This window comes from Siphateles boraxobius, unplaced genomic scaffold (genome assembly GCF_051911475.1).
Source record: "Siphateles boraxobius isolate OS27281-9 unplaced genomic scaffold, OSU_SipBor_1 12, whole genome shotgun sequence".
Classification (NCBI taxonomy): Eukaryota; Metazoa; Chordata; class Actinopteri; order Cypriniformes; family Leuciscidae; genus Siphateles; species Siphateles boraxobius.
This window is the reverse complement of record NW_027508722.1, coordinates 11,176,539-11,195,088: the sequence shown is the minus strand read 5'-3', so window position 1 is coordinate 11,195,088 and position 18,550 is coordinate 11,176,539. Positions and strand designations below refer to the sequence as shown.

At 35.8% G+C, this 18,550-nt stretch overlaps 1 protein-coding gene across 8 annotated transcripts in view; it reads right to left on the bottom strand.

The window, feature by feature from the left end:
- Nucleotides 1-18,550, bottom strand: part of cobl (cordon-bleu WH2 repeat protein) — a 146,267-nt gene that overhangs the window by 86,108 nt on the left and 41,609 nt on the right. For 6 of the 8 annotated variants that reach the window (XM_077207628.1, XM_077207661.1, XM_077207655.1 and 3 more), the window contains 2 exons: nt 11,145-11,339; nt 1,426-1,636 (listed from right to left, as the gene is read on the bottom strand). In XM_077207628.1, coding sequence (XP_077063743.1) covers nt 1,426-1,636; nt 11,145-11,339 — 406 coding nt within the window. Of the gene's footprint in view, nt 1-1,425; nt 1,637-11,144; nt 11,340-14,390; nt 14,647-18,550 lie in introns of those variants that run through there. The other 2 variants (XM_077207688.1, XM_077207647.1) reach the window with 2 other exon arrangements.

Below are 18,550 nucleotides of genomic sequence, written 5' to 3'. Positions count from 1 at the left end.
TGACTAGAGGCCCACAGAGAAGGAAATGAATAGTTGAAATAAAGTCATTATTTTAGTTGTTTTTTGCGCACAAAAAGTATTCTTGTGGCTTGATAAACTTAATATTGAGCCACTGTAGTCACTTGGACTATTTTAACAATGTCTTTAATAACTTTTCAGGGCTGGCAAGTTTCAATCCCTTAGAAGCCTATGGAGGAGTGATTCAGCTCTCATATTTCATCCAAAATATCTTAATTTGTGTTCCGAAGATGAACAAAGGTCTTACAGTGTTGGAACAACATGAGGGTGAGTCAATACTGACAGAATTTTCATTTTTGGGTGAACTATCCCTTTAACCAAAGGGTAGATCATCCTGACACATCTCTACTATAGTCAAATATTTCTGAGCAGGCCATGTGGTCTGTTTGTTATCCTTACAAACACTAAAAAGAAACAGTGTTAACATTCCATTCCTATAAGCATCTATACTTATGTATTGTGTCCACTGTTCGTACTGTTGATCTAGCAGAATCAGAGGTCAGAGCCTCTAACTCTGCCCAGAGGTCAGACACGAGGAAGAGAGAGCGAGAGAGAGCCCAGTCAGCCCGGCTGAGAAAGAAATAATGCATGGTAACTAAAGGTAAGACTCTCATCAAATATTCACACATTAGGGGGAGGAGAAATGGACACTCGAGAAAAGGAGAGAGAACGCACACTCAGAGCAGATTCTGTGAAAGACTCACTGTACCTTTGCTCGAACCCTTTTTTAGGATCACACGACCCTCCTGATGCATTTAGTCAGAACAAGATGTCACCATTTAACAACATTAGAACAAGAATACAACTTTTAAAGTAAAATAGCTATTTAAAAGACAAACACAATTTTGTGAATGTGAGTAGCAGACAATCAGCATGGATAATAATCTATATTTACATCTTTTCAGTATTTGTAATCATATTTTCACTTTTTTTTAGTTCACTTAAATAGTCTTGTGATGCAAATATTCTAAGCATTTGCTAATTTAAAATGAGATCATAAAAAACGCATGCATAACTATAAAAGAATTATAAAATGTTTAATACAGTTTTAGGTTAAGCATTTCATGTGACAATGTAGTTCGGTGCTGTTGAGCACTTGTGGTCATATTGACCCTAAAAAGTACTGCAATGAAGACAACACTTGCTTTTACAATGAGACCATTCAATATGGCTGATCCAATTGAATGAGAAGTAGATAGTAGTGTGACATATGCCCACCACTGACCTGCAAACCAAATTATTTTACAAAGTTTATAGGAGTGATGTCATGTCAGTAGTAGTGCATCCAGTTTAGATATCGCAGTTGCTGCTGCCTGTCTACAATTTAAAGATCATCAAAAGTTCAGACATTATCACCATGCGGCTTGAGGTCAGAAACCTCCATAACACATTGTTTCAGATACTCACCTCTGGAACTTTGGGTGGAGGTTTCCGGATCACCCTGTCCTCCAGCACTCGTTCTTTGATCAGGACGCAGGAGACGTCCAGAGTGCCCAGCAGGGTGTTGGGCTTGAAACTGACGTGCTGAGCATCGGGTGACAGCAGCTCCAGAGTGTGATATGCTGGATTCAGATGGTATTGACTGCATAGATCCACCAACAAATCCATTAGAGCTTTTCTGAAGAGACAGGAGGAGACATAAGGACAGAGAAAGATAGAGTTACTTGATAGTTAAGACTTGTAATTACATCATGTGATGCAGACAGGCCTGTGATAGGATGATGGAGAGGGAGAGAGAGAGAGAGAGTCAGCTTGAATTACAGGTGTTACGTAAAGCAGCAAATTGCTACATGAATGCTTGTCTGAAATGTTTGGCTTCACTAACCAATTGTCAGAAATCCAACCCGCATCAACCAAAAATTGCCATCTAGGCATTGTTAAAGGGTAACTAAACCCCTGGTCAGAGCCTGACTCCACCCACTGACAATATTTCCCCTGAGACGTGCACCTGAGACGCATCTCTCTGTAGGCAAGGGTGTGGTTAGCTGGTACCCTCTGATGTCAGAGGGTACCACAACTTCCAATAGGAAAATACAACTGCAGTAGCCACCGTTCAACCTGAAGAGAGCAGCAATCAGACGTTTTTACACCATCTATTGTAGAAATAAAACACTTTAAACCCAAATGTCAAAAAAAGCATTTATGAAGCTTCATTGTTACAGAAAAAGTTGTTTTAGTGTTTAGTTACCCTTTAAAGGTTTTGGGAAACGTTTTCAAACACTGACAGATATTTTAACAAAATTGTTGGTTTAAATTCCATGTCATTAATACTATCTAGTCTCAGATGAAAATTAATAAATCAAGATACTTAATTCAATACATAATTCAATCATTAAAGAAAACAGTTATTTTATTGCACATGTATGCATTTGTATGAGTTTCCCTTTCAGATTTCAATTTGTGGGAGGAGAGTATTTAGATGAATCATGGCAAGGTGATTTACTACGGTTTGCGCTAGTCAATTACTTGTATTTGCACCAATATTTACTGCCCAAAAAAGCATGGTCTCTGAGGTCTAAGGGGTTTTTGGGGTCCTTGAGGTGTTCTGACATGCTCTGACATTTTTGCTTTTTTCAGTTATTTATAAACATGTTAATGGCAAAGGTGTAAATTCACTCTATATAGCACAAACGGGGCTACAGTAATATAGTGATCGACCGATGTATCGGTTTTCCGATATTTTTCCCGATATTTAAGCATTTTCCCATAATCGGGTATCGGTTTTGGAATATCGGATTTGCCGATAAACGGCGCCATCTTGTGGCCGTTTTGAGAATTCCGCCATTGCAACCAGCATCTGAGGAGATCAGTCAACAACAACTCTGTGCACAGGTAAACTATATGTTCAACTTGCTTTGCTTTAATTATTCAACTTTATCTAACATAACAGACATGCAGAAATGAGATTTGAGACATAAATGCCTGATATAGTTTAGGCCTAATTTATGCTGCTTGGTTCTAAAAATTGAGATGAACTCATGGAGTCACGAAGCGTAATCCGTCATGTCCTGCCCCAATAAAGACGTAACTTCACATGAATTAAATAAAACAGACATGAATGTGTGCAGGTTGAAAATAAAAGCGCTGAATTTAATTCTCTATCTGTTGTATTTGCTCACCATTAGTCTCAAAAAAAAAGGTTGTTCATATTGCTGAGCACTCACTGGGTTGATGATCAGGAATGCTCAAGCACGGCCACTGAATGAAACTTTTGACAAGATTATCTTGTTTAAACACCCTAGATTATATTATCATTTACTAGCAATTATTTCGCTAATATACATCTAAATATAGCCTACCGCTTTGTGGAAATTAATTATTTAGTATCTGCACACGCTATCACGGTTGAGTACCCTAAGTTATAGTTCTGTGTAAATGCATAGATAAACATCAGAAAGCATTTCATGATCTAGACCGACAAAAATATTATTATTAACATACTAGTTGGAAAATGCAATGATGTATATGCTGTTTTGTTTGTTACTTTCCTGACAATGTTATATTCCAGCTATATTCTTCAGTGAATTAATATTACCCAGTGAATTATTACTCACTCTTAGTTAAAACCTATTAAACGGCACATAAACCTTCTAAACTAAAACTGTTTAAAATGAATTATATTTCTGCAAAGGTGATATGACTCCCATGTCAATTATTTTCTCCATATGAAAACATTAGACTTTTAACATTTATTTTGCCTATTGTTAACATTTTTGCTGCTGATGCTTATAAATGATATGCATAATTTAGATATAAATTATATAATGTAATAATATAAATGTTTTTATTGTAATTTGAAGATTTAATTTAACATGAAAGACTGCTAACTTTCAACAATTTTGTTTTGTTTTTTAAGATGACTGAAAGGAGGAAAAATCAAAATGAAGAATGGACTTACCTAGTTCTGCTTAACTGGGAGTATTAAGTTACACACTACTAAAATAGCTATGCAAAAAAAAAAAATCAGGTTCACACCTGAGAAGACAAAGGCCGGATAATGTGCCACATACATAATGAGCTGCATATTAATTAGCCCTTTCACACAGGTGTGTCACAGGATGCCAAAGAATGCAAGGACAAAAGAAATTATCTATATATACATATTTTAGAATTAGAAATTGTAACCAATTACAAATAGGTTACAATTACAACAACAATTACAATTTTAACAATATTTCAAGTGTTTTTCTTTCTAAAAAGTATACATTTAATCATACGTATTAAAAAAGCTAAGGATTCATTAGTTTGAATATTGGAACAAACACTATAATAACATCTTAGTTGATAATTCAATATACCTACTTTATTTTTGACAAAACATCATACTATAGTATATTTAACTATGAGCAGAGATTGGTGAACAAAAGCTTACCTATTTAATGTGACAGTAGTCTTTTTTTACAGTCAAAACTTTATAATCTATCCAAAACTAATCACAAAATCTTGTCTAAACAATTCATATTTAGTCTGTAACATATTGTGTATGATATATTAGCATATACATGTGAATTTGCAGTTTGTTGCTTATACAGACATTTTATTTCAACATATTTCAGTCTATTTTTACTCATCTTAGTAGGCTATAGCAATATAGTTTGGATGTGTTCATGTAAACATAACTTTTACTAATGTAGGTGCGAGAGTGAATGAACAGCACAGACACGCGCTATAACTGTAGTAAACAAAGCGCGCGCGCCTGTGCCGTTCATTCATAATTTAGCCTACACACAGACACGCAATTCATATTTAAACAGTCTTTTTGCGGTTTATAGTCAGACACTATTCAATATCGCTATTAGAACAAAGCACTTAAGAATAAATGACTTACTACATCAGCTGGATCCGTTGCTCCTCGAAATGAAACTACCAGCACTTCTGGTACATTTTCCAGGGTTAATAGATAGTATTATTCCTCACAGCGTATGGATACCCTGTGTACACATCTGTGGTAAAATAATTACTAAACACGATGTGTTTTATAATCCAGTTGGTGGGCGTTGGCATGTTTGCATGGCTTGCCTTAGATCATTTGCGTTTGAATACCGCGCGCTCTCCGTGGGCGTGGCACGTTAACGCGTAATCAGGTATAATGAGCTGGAAAGAAAATGACTGACATCTCTCTCTTTTCATACAGATTACATAAACTGAGAATATTTGTTTTTTATATAAATTAATTCATTTAAAAGAAGAGAGTTCAAGCTTCATTGTGGAAAAACACTCGTGCCTGTATGACAAGTATTCGCGGAATTATAGTTAATTTCCGGACGCGTTTCAGAATGGACTTCACTGACAGAGAGAAGGCAGAACACGCATCATGTTTGTTTTTCTTTATTTGGCGAAAAGCACAACACTTTGTTTTTATTGTGAGTATCCACAAAAAAATAGACACTTATCAGGATCTAATGATGTACAACACGTAATATGTAAGATCAAAATCAACAGAGTATTTTGAGTTTCTTTTGCACTGATAAGAAAAAAAGCGAGACTATCGCGCGTCGACCTCAGAGGGTTAAACCAGTTGCTAATTTGCACTGCTCTTGTACAGTAGTTTGTGCTGGTGATTATGGAAATGATCAGGCCAATTGAAATTAGTATTATTCCTCACAGCGTATGGATACGCTGTGTACACATCTGTGGTAAGATCAGGCCAATTTGTATAAAAAAGAAATTGATCAGGCCAATTTCTTTTTATACAAAACTTTCCACTCTCGTCCACGCTTTTTTGGAATTGCGCTCTCACGCTAATCTGCCCTGTTTAGTAAATCTGGCCCTTAGACTAGTACAAAATGTTCATGTCTTTCTTGAAAACAAAAGTAAAAAGTTTATATCTATTTCTTACAGCGACATTCATATTGACGAGAGCTGTAAAAAAGGAGGGAAATAAATAAATAAAAAGCATCATGAAAGTAGTTCATAGCACTTTTCTGCTATATTCCAAGTCTTCTAAATTTCCACTCTCAAAACAAAATTCAGGCACCTTGTAGAGTTTTTCTCAATTAAAATATGTAATGTTTGGTCACAAGACAAATGAGAACCAAATGGCATTTGATTGTTATTTGATGTGATCCACACTGTGGCTTTAATTGGAGAGCTGCGTAAAGATTCTTAAAAAATATTGTATCTATGTTGCACAACATAACATTTATGTGCTCTAAAACACACAACCACATTAGCTATCCTAAAAAATAGTTTTTAATCTGATTTAAGATAAAGAAGCAAATGTTAGTGATACCACTAATTTTATTGCTTAATTATTAATGTTATGATACCACAGATTTTTTTTGGTAATTTGACAAACTTTTTATACAAAACTTTCACTAACAATTTAGGAGATTTTAGTCTTTCTCCGTTCAAGCTGTAGCTACTTTACTATAAACAGCTGCTTGTAAGAATTTTACCAATATGGCCACTGAGAAGACTGACTTTAAACCATTAAACTATCTTTACTCTATGTTGAATGATTCATCTGACTTTAAATGTCTATTCTTAGGACACTTATTCATCAACACGGAAATGTTTTACCACATAGTAAACAATGATACACCCATCCTCCTTTCATTATCTTTATTACTTTATTTCTAATTAAAAAAAAATGTTTCACAATGATTGAAATTCAGTAGCAACTGAACAAGTAATAAATAAACATGCCAAAAGAAGCCAGTTTCAAGTCTCTATGATATTTTGGTCCTTTCATATTCTCTCAATGCACACTACCGTTTAAAGGTTTGGGGTCAGTAAGGTTTTCTCTGTTTTTGAAAGATCCTTATGTTCACGGGCAGAATCTTCACAGCAGTAGGGTTAGCCACAAAAAGCTCAGAAGGCATTATTTACAGAGTTGTGGAAGCCACTGTCTTTAATGAACACGCCCTGTAAAAAAATATACAATTATAAAAACTTTTCCTCCTATTTTACTGGTCTATTGTTCTGTCTTTATAGAATCAATGTTCTATCAAATACAAGCCAAACTCTCAGTATGTTTAATTAAAGGACAATATTGGTATTCGGTATTTTACACTTAAAGCCCTGTTTTAAGATCGTTTCTGATGAAATAGAACGGTTAAGATTGAAATTTGGACAAATGCTGCTGTCCCGAGAATTTTCGGTTTCTGTGGTAGCACCCCCCACCTCCACAATGGTTTCATAGAGCACTGATATGATCACACATAAATCGCTGCCAAAGATGCTTTCCAACAGGTTTTATTGTAGTTTTTGTCCAACTCCATTGACTTGTATTGGATGTTCTGTGAGGTACGGTAAATCTTTTGCAGCGATTTTTGTGTGAGCATATCAGTGAACACCCCAGACCACTTGGAGAGTTTCACGTCTTTGTAAACTAAAGTTTAATGCGTTTTATGAATGATTGTTCCAGTGTCCCTATGAAACCATTGTGGAGGTGGGGGGTGCTACCACAGAAACCGAAAATTCTCGGGACAGCAGCATTTGTCCCAATTTCAATCTTAACCGTTCTATTTCATCAGAAACGATCTTAAAACAGGGCTTTAAGTGTAAAATACCGAACTTGTCCTTTAAATCAAATCTCTTTTCTATAACAGTTTTCCAGCATCCCTCCACCACCCCATCTCCTCACTTCTAACTGTTCCTATCTCAACCTGGGATGGCAGGAGTACTCTGGTTCGAGCTAAAATCCGAGCTCGGAGCCCTCCCATCGGACAACACGCCAAATACGCATATCCTTTACACCATTTAATTATATGCAAGACAAGTGTGAACTCGTGAAATATAGGAGAGCAGTGATAATTATAACACTTTTTGATATTTGTCCATTTATTCAGAAAATGTTTCACCCAAAGTGGCAGATGGACATGGCTCAAGACTAACTTTTCCACTGGTGCTACCAACTTTCTCAGTTGGTCGCACCAGCATATGATTTGGTAGCACCTTTTTTTCTTTTTTTTTTCTTTTTTGCTACCTGCCATGGCAGGGGCGTAATGCAAGCCAAAATTCTGGGGGGGCACAATCTGAGGCAATTGTTTTCTGAAGGTTAGACTAGGCTAGCTATCGATAACGTTACACTGACACAACTGAAGTTAATGCTCTGAATTCGCAGCTAATATCCAATCCATAACTTTTTGATCAAGTTCAAATTTCCAGGTCAACCACAAATAATCCCACTACCTTTTAATATCATCCGATAACTAATTCAATGCCGATTTGTTGCTTTGCCCACTTACCACTTCAAGACCATCTGTAAAACATTGCCAGCTCAACGTGCAAGACGAATGAGTTGTTTGAACATACACAGCAAAGATTCTAGAGCGCTGATTTGATATACACAGACACCATATTAGGAAAAAGGGGCGGGCTGATGCTGACCGATTTATTACACATCCAGAAGAATCAAGCATGTGATTGGCTAAGGACAAAAAAGCAGGAAAATATACAGATTTTGTTGTTTTATTAACATTAAATAGATCTCCCAAAAATTTTAATTGTCATCATTTACTCTCTCAAGTTGTTATAAACCTGAATAAGTTTCTTTCTTCTGTTGAAGTTATTTGGAAGAATGTGGGTAACCAAACAGTTGATGTACCCCAGTGATTTCCATAGTATATTTTTCGCTATGGAAGTCAATGGGGACCAGCAACTGTCTGGTTACTCACGTTCTTCAAAATATCTTCTTTTGTGTTCAGCACAAGAAATAAATTAATATAGGTTTGGAACAACATTACAGTGAATAAATAATGACAGAATTTTTATTTTTGGAATTTAATTTTTATTACTATCCCTTTAAGGAAAAGCGGCTGCATGTTTATTATTAGGGCTACTGTCTCTTTAAGACCTGTACGCGACTCGTCTAATATACACGCATTTGACAAGCAGATTTCTCTCAATTTTCTCGGTTTGCTTTCAGTTTAGACATAACCAATTTATGTATTTTAATCCAATTAATCCGGAAAAATCACATCCCTGAGAATACATTTGAGTCTTTATAGGCTCTGGTAATTATGGAGCATAATAGGAATAAAGTTGTGACAAAAAAATTATCAGGGAGGAAAAATCTGAGGGGGCACGTGCCCCCTCACTTTGAATGGGCATGACGCCACAGATGAATCAATGCATTCTGATGAATAGTGGTCTTAATGGACCAAGGCTAGCAAAGGCTTTCTTGGTTGCAGCATGAATACCTGTAATATATTATATAAAAACACATGTAATATTTGGCAATTATCATTGCCAAATTTCAGGATTTTCATGGATTTTAGACTGTAATTTTAAGCATTTCACATTTGAATAATAGACAATCTATCTATTTACATTTGAATTATATTCTATCTATCTGTCTGTCTATTATCATCTATTTATCATCATCATCTTTCTATCTTTTAAAAATCATTAAACATTCAAATGTATGCATTACATTTTAAAGATTAGACTATTATAATACGCTAATACAGATTTTACGTTATCAAAGTTTATAGTTGTAACAAAAATCAGAAATCTCACACTCCTTACCATCTGCATGGGAGTGTTGAATGTCAATATGACCAATTAGGATATTGTTAGGACTTCTATTATCAATGACACGGGCATAGACAATCTCACATACTTTGTTGGAGATGTATGTATCTCCATCAATCATAAATCATAAATAGTGGGCGGAGGAAATTTTGTCTGCCGTCTTTTTTCGCAGATTGTCTGCTATCACTCCTATAAATTGGTCACAGGCCATGTCGTTAGCATAAGTGGGATTAACATTCAACCCCTTCTTTTTCATCAGTATAATTTCTGATTTGAATTTTGTGAACGGGAGTTCCTCTTTTGCTATGTTATAAGCAGTGTTACATTTTATAATCATTTCCTTTTCCTCTATCGAGCGATTACTCTCATTTACCCGCTGAAAAGACGTGGGAAGGGGCTCTGTGTATCGTGAGACCTTTTTATTTTTATATACCTTAATTCCTGAATTCCTAATTGGCGCTGTCAAATGATGCGTCTAGGTATACCGCCTAGAGTTCTTTGCCAGTTTTAACTTTATTTTCATTTCTCCCAAGCCAGACAAGTGCAAAGTGCTCACAGGTGCCAAAAATATAAAAATTCAAAAAGAAAACACTTAAGAAAAACTTCAATATACAAAAACAAAAACCTTGGAGCAGGTATCACAATTCAATCAGAGCACTCAGCAGATACTGCACACACTACCACCAGTCATAGACTCCTTGACCACTTCCTGGTGTGAGAATTTATACACATGAGTACAACCATTTCTCAGCAATTATAGCATGGGAAAATATTAAAAACCATAAACATGTGTTAAAGATCAAGTAACCCCATTTCCTTCAACACACACATTTAAATACACAACACCATCTTCAGTTCAACACTAATTATAGAAAGTATAATTACAATTAGACATTAATACCTTCGTCAAACTAATTCCACCCCTTACCCACCATACTTGGTATCTCCCACTACCATGATGCAACACAGCACAGGTACAAAAAGCATGACAAAAGTCCATTCTGGTCTTTTACTCAAATCAAGATGGCCGCCACCATGCATGCTGATCCACGTGATAGTCAACAGCTTGTGAAAAGCTTAAATGTCCACTGGGTTAATGCTCAGGTGGCCAGCCTAAATAAAACTTTTAAAATAAAAAAAAATTTTTACAAACCCAAGTATGTGGTCATGTGTTTCGAGAAGGGCTAACAAGGGGAACACAGGGAACAGAGGGTAGCTCTGTGACAGGCGTGTTTCACGGACTGCAGGAGCTGCTGATACAACGCTGTTCTGTTGCGCATGCGCGAATTTAACTAAGTAGTACATGACCAAGCACTCACACAAATGCGACCACATAAAATTTTAACTTGCACATTCTCAAAAAATCACAGTCTGGAACCCTGTTTGGATCTTGTATCATGTTTATAAATATGCATTAAAGTAAATAATAAAAATAAAGTTAAAAATACAGTGTAAAAATCCATCTCACAATGTGTTCTTTTCCATCAGCTGCACTCTGTCTAGCAGTTTCTAAAGGTCACTGTGTAAATTGTCAGTGTACACTTCCTGTCCCAGCTCTTTTTAGTCAACCGTAATGGATCATCATCAAGCACCCATCAAGCTACCAACTAATACTAAAAATAAACTGTTTTGATGAACATATTTACCTGCCGTCCACATTGACAGTGGTCTGGTACCCTGAAGGCAGACTGATATGGAGATCCACAGAGGGTTGAAGCATGTTTTCCTTACTGTCTCCCCCTGAAGATCCTCCTCCGTCAGGAACGGCATTTCTGAAGATCCTGCGGGGGGCAGGCTGGGGAGGTCGAGGTGGAGGGGGGGCCTTGGCCTTCATTCTCCTCCTGTCGAATAAATTCAAAAGAGCAATGAGTAAGGATTAGGTTTGATGATTAAGTGGTGCAAAGTTTTGCAATGAATGTTAATTCTAAGCTCAGACACTCCTAAATAACCAATATAACAAAAATGGCCTAATTTGTATTGTATTTACAAAAACAAAAAAAAAGTGCTTGTGGAAAAACCAATAACCTAACAATCTAACCCCACCCAAAAGAAAATAGCAACAGTGACTGTGTATGCCATTTTATGAGAAAGGTTATGGAGATACATATGCTGGAAAACATAAAAGCAGGGGGATGTTTTGCTATTTAATTAAATAAAGTGATGGAAGAAGCCCTGCTTTGTGTCAGTCAGTTTAACAACACCAGCAGGTTATTTTGGAGTTAACAGGTGTTGTACAGGGCTCCTGCCAAGCTGCAATATTTGACACCTAGAGAGTGAGAATGTGTTGTATCATAACACCAGTTATGGCATTAATTTGAGTGCAAGTTTGGTTAAGCGGCATATCAATTACCCAAACAAGAAAAAAAAAAATCACTTAAAGGTGCAGTAAACGATTTTTGAAAAAATGCTGTTGAAAGTGCATTGGACAAGTTTGGTTAAGTTGAGTGCAAGTTTGGTTAAGCGGCAAAATGCATTGTGCAGGTTCGGGCAGATAATTCATGTTGATGTGTCGGGTTACATCGGGTCCGGGCTTTAAAAGCCACGGGCCGGGTCCGGTCGGGTTGTAATTTTCAGGCCCATTGAGAACTCTACTTTAAATACTAAGAGATGATGCACTAAATTAGCGGAAAAAACAAAGTGTTGGAACGTTGGACACTTCATGCACTCAACTGTCACAGCTTTAATTAAGTAATTCAGGGGGAGGGGCTATCAGACTCCGTTGTCAGGTGTTGAACGACAAAATAACCTTATAAAGTTCATACACTACACAGATGAGTACATAGCATTTAAGTAAAGTGTATAAGCGCATAATGTATAGTGCATCATTTGGGACGCATCTTAATCCTTTAATGTATCTTACATTAATAAATATATATCATACAGCATTGTCATTTGATCTGTGTCCATGTGAACATTTAACAGATGTGTTACTTTCCCAATGCATAAGAAACTATTTCTGTTCAATTTTATGAGGGTTAGGATTTTCACTGAATGTTGTCTATTCACATAATAGACAACATTCAGTGAAAATCCTAACCCTCATAAAATTGAACAGAAATAGTATGTATTGTTTCAATTTTCAGCCAGTCTGATGTAATAAACAAGGTAATGTAATGTAATGTTAAAGGAAATATAATCAGTCTTTTGATTGTGGTTACAGCTCTTAAGTCGTCATTTTGATAATATGTTATGTGATGTCATATTACAGTAATAAAACATACTAGGCCTATCTTTTTCAAACCTGATTCAAGATTGCTTTGACTGATTAGACTGAAATCCTTCTTTCCATAAAACACAACATAAAAATAAAATCTATCTGCTGACATAACAGGGGTGTAACAATATATCGTGTCACAATATATCGCAATACAAAAATGCATCAATATGTATCGTGGATAGTGACAATATGTATTGTGTATAATTCATCCAAAACGAAATTTTCTGCGTGAGAAAAAAATATGTAGTTAACAGAGTTTACTACATTAAAGTACTATATACAATGTTGAATATAATGTATAATAATGCAATGGCCTAATAATGCCAAATGTCTTATGTTACCAGTAAGCATTTTACATCTAGCCAGTGACAGAGTGCAAGCATGTTTGTCTAAAATAGTTCTGTATTTTCAGAATAATCAATATTTTAATTCTGGTGTCACCATTGTCTTGTGCCTTGGGTTATCAGCAACAAGTCTAAGCCTATTCATTTCAACCCCCAAAGTAAAACCAAATGTAGCATTTTAATCAAGAGTACATTTTATGTTAACCTTTTACCATATGTCTTGGAGTATCGCAATAATATCGTAAGTTCAGAATCATGATATGTATCGAATCGTGACATGAGGGTATTGTTACACCGCTTTTACATAATGAAGTAGAGGACAAGACAGGCAAAAAGCTCTAAGAGGAATACCTTCAAATAATCGTCAATCATGTACACAGAAATCTATAAATACAGACTAGTTGTTCTAAAAATTCAAAGATTTAACAAAATTGTTAATTATTATGTAATTCAATAAGAGATGAATATTTGCTACATAAATTCCATAGTCACTCATAAACTACAACTCAGTAATGATTAAGTCATTAAACATGACATTTGGGGATCTAAAAAAAAAGAATAAGCTAAATGGAAAATATTTAAGTCATAATACTACTCTCTAATGAAATGTGAATTAAACCTATGAGAATCCATAGGGTTTTCTCCAAATGACAACACTTTTGGTCTGAAAGCCCAGATGGGCGTCGTTTAGTATTTGGGCTCTGATAAGAAGTTTACAGCGGTTATTATTGCCATAAGATATTTATAAACAAAGGTCAGATAAGACTTTGACCTATCCAAAGATTTACACAGTAGTTTGTCAAGAATTAATAGACTATTTTATAAAAAATAAATAAAAAAATATTATTATACTTATGAAGTAAATAAGAAAAAAACATAAATGACACACTGGTGCTCAACCACATTTTAACAGGTTAACAACATATTCAGTACTGTAAAAAACAGTTGACATATGCTAATGTAATGTACTGAAGCGAACTAACCAACAATTATTTGCTCTATGACACTGCAACTAAGCAACACAATTCATTGTGATTTTCACTGTGAAGTTCTTATTAATCATAATAAGCACAAATAGTCAAATACAACTATAGATCTCGTCTTCTACCATGATATTAAAGGGGGGAAATGGTAAACCATTAACACACAAGTAAAAAGAATTCATATTTGAGTCATACTTCATAGGCCCCAAACATCATACCACAAAAACTTTCTCACTTTCAATGCCACATGGCCACCCTAATATACTGATAACTGATAAGCGCTCTTTTCAGTACAAACAAATTCTCTTTCCGCAGTGCATATATTAGCAGTAGATAAAACCATCCTACTACTGTCAAAGCAGCCGTGAGAGTAGTCCGAATCCAGGAAGCACACAGGAGACTAGCTACTGGAACATGGAGCGTCTACGGACCTGGAAGACTCTTCTGGCCAGCTGAGAGGTGCCGAGCATGTGAGAATGCCAAAAAGCTTGGACCTCGACTCCTCGAGCACGTCCAGTTAATGATTTATAAAGACTTGTGCCAAAATGTATGCTATCAACGCGCTGTTGTGTCATTCACTGATTACGCAACGAACACTGCCCTCTGCCCCGGAAATTTCAATGGAATGACTAACTACTCCAAAACAGACAAATGAATGTTAAAACACAATGATTTCAATGAGACACAACACATGAAGTATCTGAAAAATGAAGTCTGAATTTGAGTAATTAAGCTTGCTTATACCGGTTATGAGGGACAATACGGTATGATATTTTGGTCACACTTATTAGGGTCCAATTCTCCTTATTAACTAACTATTAACTACGACTTTGCCTCAATAAACTCCTAATTACTGCTTATTACCAGTTATTAAAGTAGTTGTTAAGTTAGTTATTGGGTAGGATTAAGGGATGTAGAATAAGGCCATGCAGAATAAGGCATTAATATGTGCTTTATAAGTACTAATAAACAGCCAATATCATAGTAATGCTAATAATAACCAACTAGTTAATAGTGAGAATTGGACATTAAACTAAAGTGTTACCGAAATTTTATATAGGAGAAACATTACGAATGAAACTTGCTTGACACTTGAACAGTTGCTATATCAACTTCTTAGTGAAGAGAATAAACTTAAATCTGCTCAATATGTCTGTGAATAGTCATCTTTGATGCTCTTGAGGAAATTATGACAGGTTATTTATTGTTAGGTGAACTATCTTTTTAAGGCATTATAATGAAATTGTACTCCATAAAAATGTGTTCCATTTATTACAAAATTATAATACATTATAATATAATTATTTTATGAAAACGCAACATACAGGAATAAGGTAAAGGGTTATCAATAGATCTTCAAATTATAAGTCAAGCTCAGTATTTATGCTCAAGAAAGGCAGACATGTAGCAAAACTTTGGCACCTATTGGGATAGTGTTCTTATGTGTGTATGTGTTATGCAGGATGTGTGTACTAAGAGTGGAAGAACACACCTCCGGTGCTAACAGGAACAGGAGATTTTGAAAAGTGTGGTTTTGTACCGAGCTCAGTCGCTGCTCAGATCGCACACCTTGTCCAACAAAGAGCCCTTTAGGCATGAGCCAGCTTCCCTGGGAGAGCAGGAAACTCTCAGATTCTCAGCTGGCAGCTCCAAACACACAGCCTTCACTGCGACTGGGTTACTAATGGGTTGACTTTGTCCTTTAGAGATGAATTAGCTTTCACTGCATCGACGGATACATTGTTTACTCTATAACTTGCTCCTTCAACTACTTCTGCCGTATATAGTATTTATGGTGTGCACAGTATGCAAATTTCAAGTATATAGTGTTGTCACGATACTGGAATTTCTAACTTCGATATGATATCTGGATAACTAATAATAACGATATTCGAAAACATTTTCAATACCACAAAGGAAAGTGCTATAATGTTGCTGTTTTTTTATTATTATTGTTTCATAATTTTTTGGTAATTTTTTTGCAATAGCACAGGGAGGCTAAATGTACCAAAAAAAAGTTAAGTCACAAATAGAAAAAGAACAAATAAACAAATTGCATGTGGTTCTAACAGTAGTGGCCTATTTAGATCAGGAATACTACAAAAATTATAAATACATACAACACTGTATAGTTTTCATTGTAAAAATTAAATACAGATTAATGCTTACAATCAAAGTTACTAAAGTTATTCTGTCAAGAGCAGTGTGTGATTTTCACTTCCTCCTTTGTTGTTTGATTGACCCGATTTTATGTCTAAAATAGACATTTAGACATAATTTTGTGTCTAACATTTGCCAGAATTTGCAGTATATATACAACAGCGAATACTCTGGTGGGCACTAGGGGTTAAGCAGATCGTAGTAGATCCGTGATTATACTATATAACATAACTATATCTTTAACGTAAAATAATTTCTGATTAGCTAGTGAACACAAGTGTGAAAACACATGAACGCTCTTGTGAAAACTTATTAGACCAGGGTTCCTCAAATCTGATCCTAGAGTAGGGCCCTATAAAATCTGTTTATTTTTTTCCAAATTCCATTTCTCTGTGTGTGTGTGTGTGTGTGTGTGTGTGTGTGTGTGTGTGTGTGTGTGTGTGTGTGTGTGTGTGTGTGTGTGTGTGTGTGTGTGTGTGTGTGTGTGTGTGTGTGTGTGAGAGACGCGTGAGTGACAGAGACGGATGGAGAGCAGGGAAAGGAAATGCAACTGAAAGAATACGCTGCGTGTTTTGAATAGCGTAAAAAAATTATAATAACGAAACGCAGTATGTGGCGGCCAGTGTTGATTTTGTGGTGCACCGCCACAAATTAGTCTGTGTGGGAAACACTGCATAAAACTCTCGTGGGAACTGCTCGCCTCTGTAGTGAGGGCTTAGCGTCAGGTTTCTTAACTTTTTCGCAGATGATTATAAATTTTAATAAAGTTGAATGCGGAGCGAAGTAGGTCTATGAAGCGCCGGACTGGACAAAAGTAAAGCGAACTCCGCGAGCGAGCGAGAGAGTGTGTCCGAGATCACGCGAGAGAGACCGAGTGTGTCTGTGCGCGAGCGACAGTGCGCAAAAGAGAACGAGTGTCTGCACGCGAGAGAGACTGAGTGTGTCTGAGCATTAGTAAATTGGTACATACTACATAGTAATATGTAATTTCTATATAAGAGGCTAAAAGTTCGATAAATAGACAACAATATAAATAAAACCAAAAATGAAATTCTTAGCACTGAATTAGCAGACTGTGATTTGAATCAGATAGACAGAAGATGAAAACACTTTCTTGTCTGTCCCAAGTACCACTACAAGGGGAATATTTTTTCCACAATTTGCAGCACTGGATTTTTCAATCTTTACTCTAAATGACTCAGAGAAACTTCACTATATGCTTGGAAAGGATGAGCTGCAAAATACCTTACACACCATAGGAGGTGGTCAATCCATTGTTTTTTTTTTTATTTATATTATTTTATATTGTATTTATATTTTATATACATTGTATAACATCGCTGACAAAAAACAAAACAAAACACAAGTTTGTGAATGTGTGCATCTGTGAGTGTGAGAGTTTGTGAGTGTGTGCGGGTGTAGTGTAGAGAACGATTTCTGACGTTCAAACAAATCCTGTTAAGTTTTCTGATTTGTATTTTTCTTTATTTTTTTATAAATTATTTGTTGTTCTGACAACTCGGGTCCCTTTAAACAAAAATATACATCTTTTTGTGAACTTTATTTTTAAAAAGCCTATATATTTGGCAGATGTAAAGCATACATGTGTATGTTTTTTGGGTTAGTGCATTTTTTTATTATTACTTTTAACAGCTTAGGGATGTTCAAGGAGCAACCTGTTTGTGCACTTTCTGAAGATTTTTTGCACTGTGAATTTGCACTGTCAGTTCTGTTTTTGAATAAAGGGTTGGAAATTAATGCTTTAATTTATTTATCCGTTTCATTGATTAATCGAAAAAATAATCGACATATTAATTGATTATTAAAATAATCGTTAGTTGCAGCCCTACAAATAAGTAATGCTAACGTCAGTGGCCATGGCATTGAACGAGCAATCATAATTATAGTTCAAAAGGGCAAACAGTCAAAGTTATCTTTTTATGTGAGTTGACTCGAGATAAAAAAAAAATGCAAAACCGCAAAGTCGCATTTGTCACTGTGACAGCAGGTGGACTTTAGAAGCTGGAATAAAGAGTGAATTAAGCATGATTTTTCAATTGCCAATAACATGGATGCAACTTTATTGGAAAAGGACGATTGTATGCATCACAGTCAGATCCAAGGGAGAAGTATACTAACATTAGGTAAGACAAAAAGTTTTATTTTCGCAACTTGTTTATTGACTTGTTAATATTAATTTGATGAGGAATACGTGCCGATCGGGTCCAGTCGAGTCAGTCTTCCCGGCCGGGTTTGGGTTTAGCTTTCAAAAAATAGACGGGTCCGCGTCAGTTCTGGGTAGTGCATGTATGGCATTTCTTGGTTCTGCATGGGTCCGGGTCCAACTT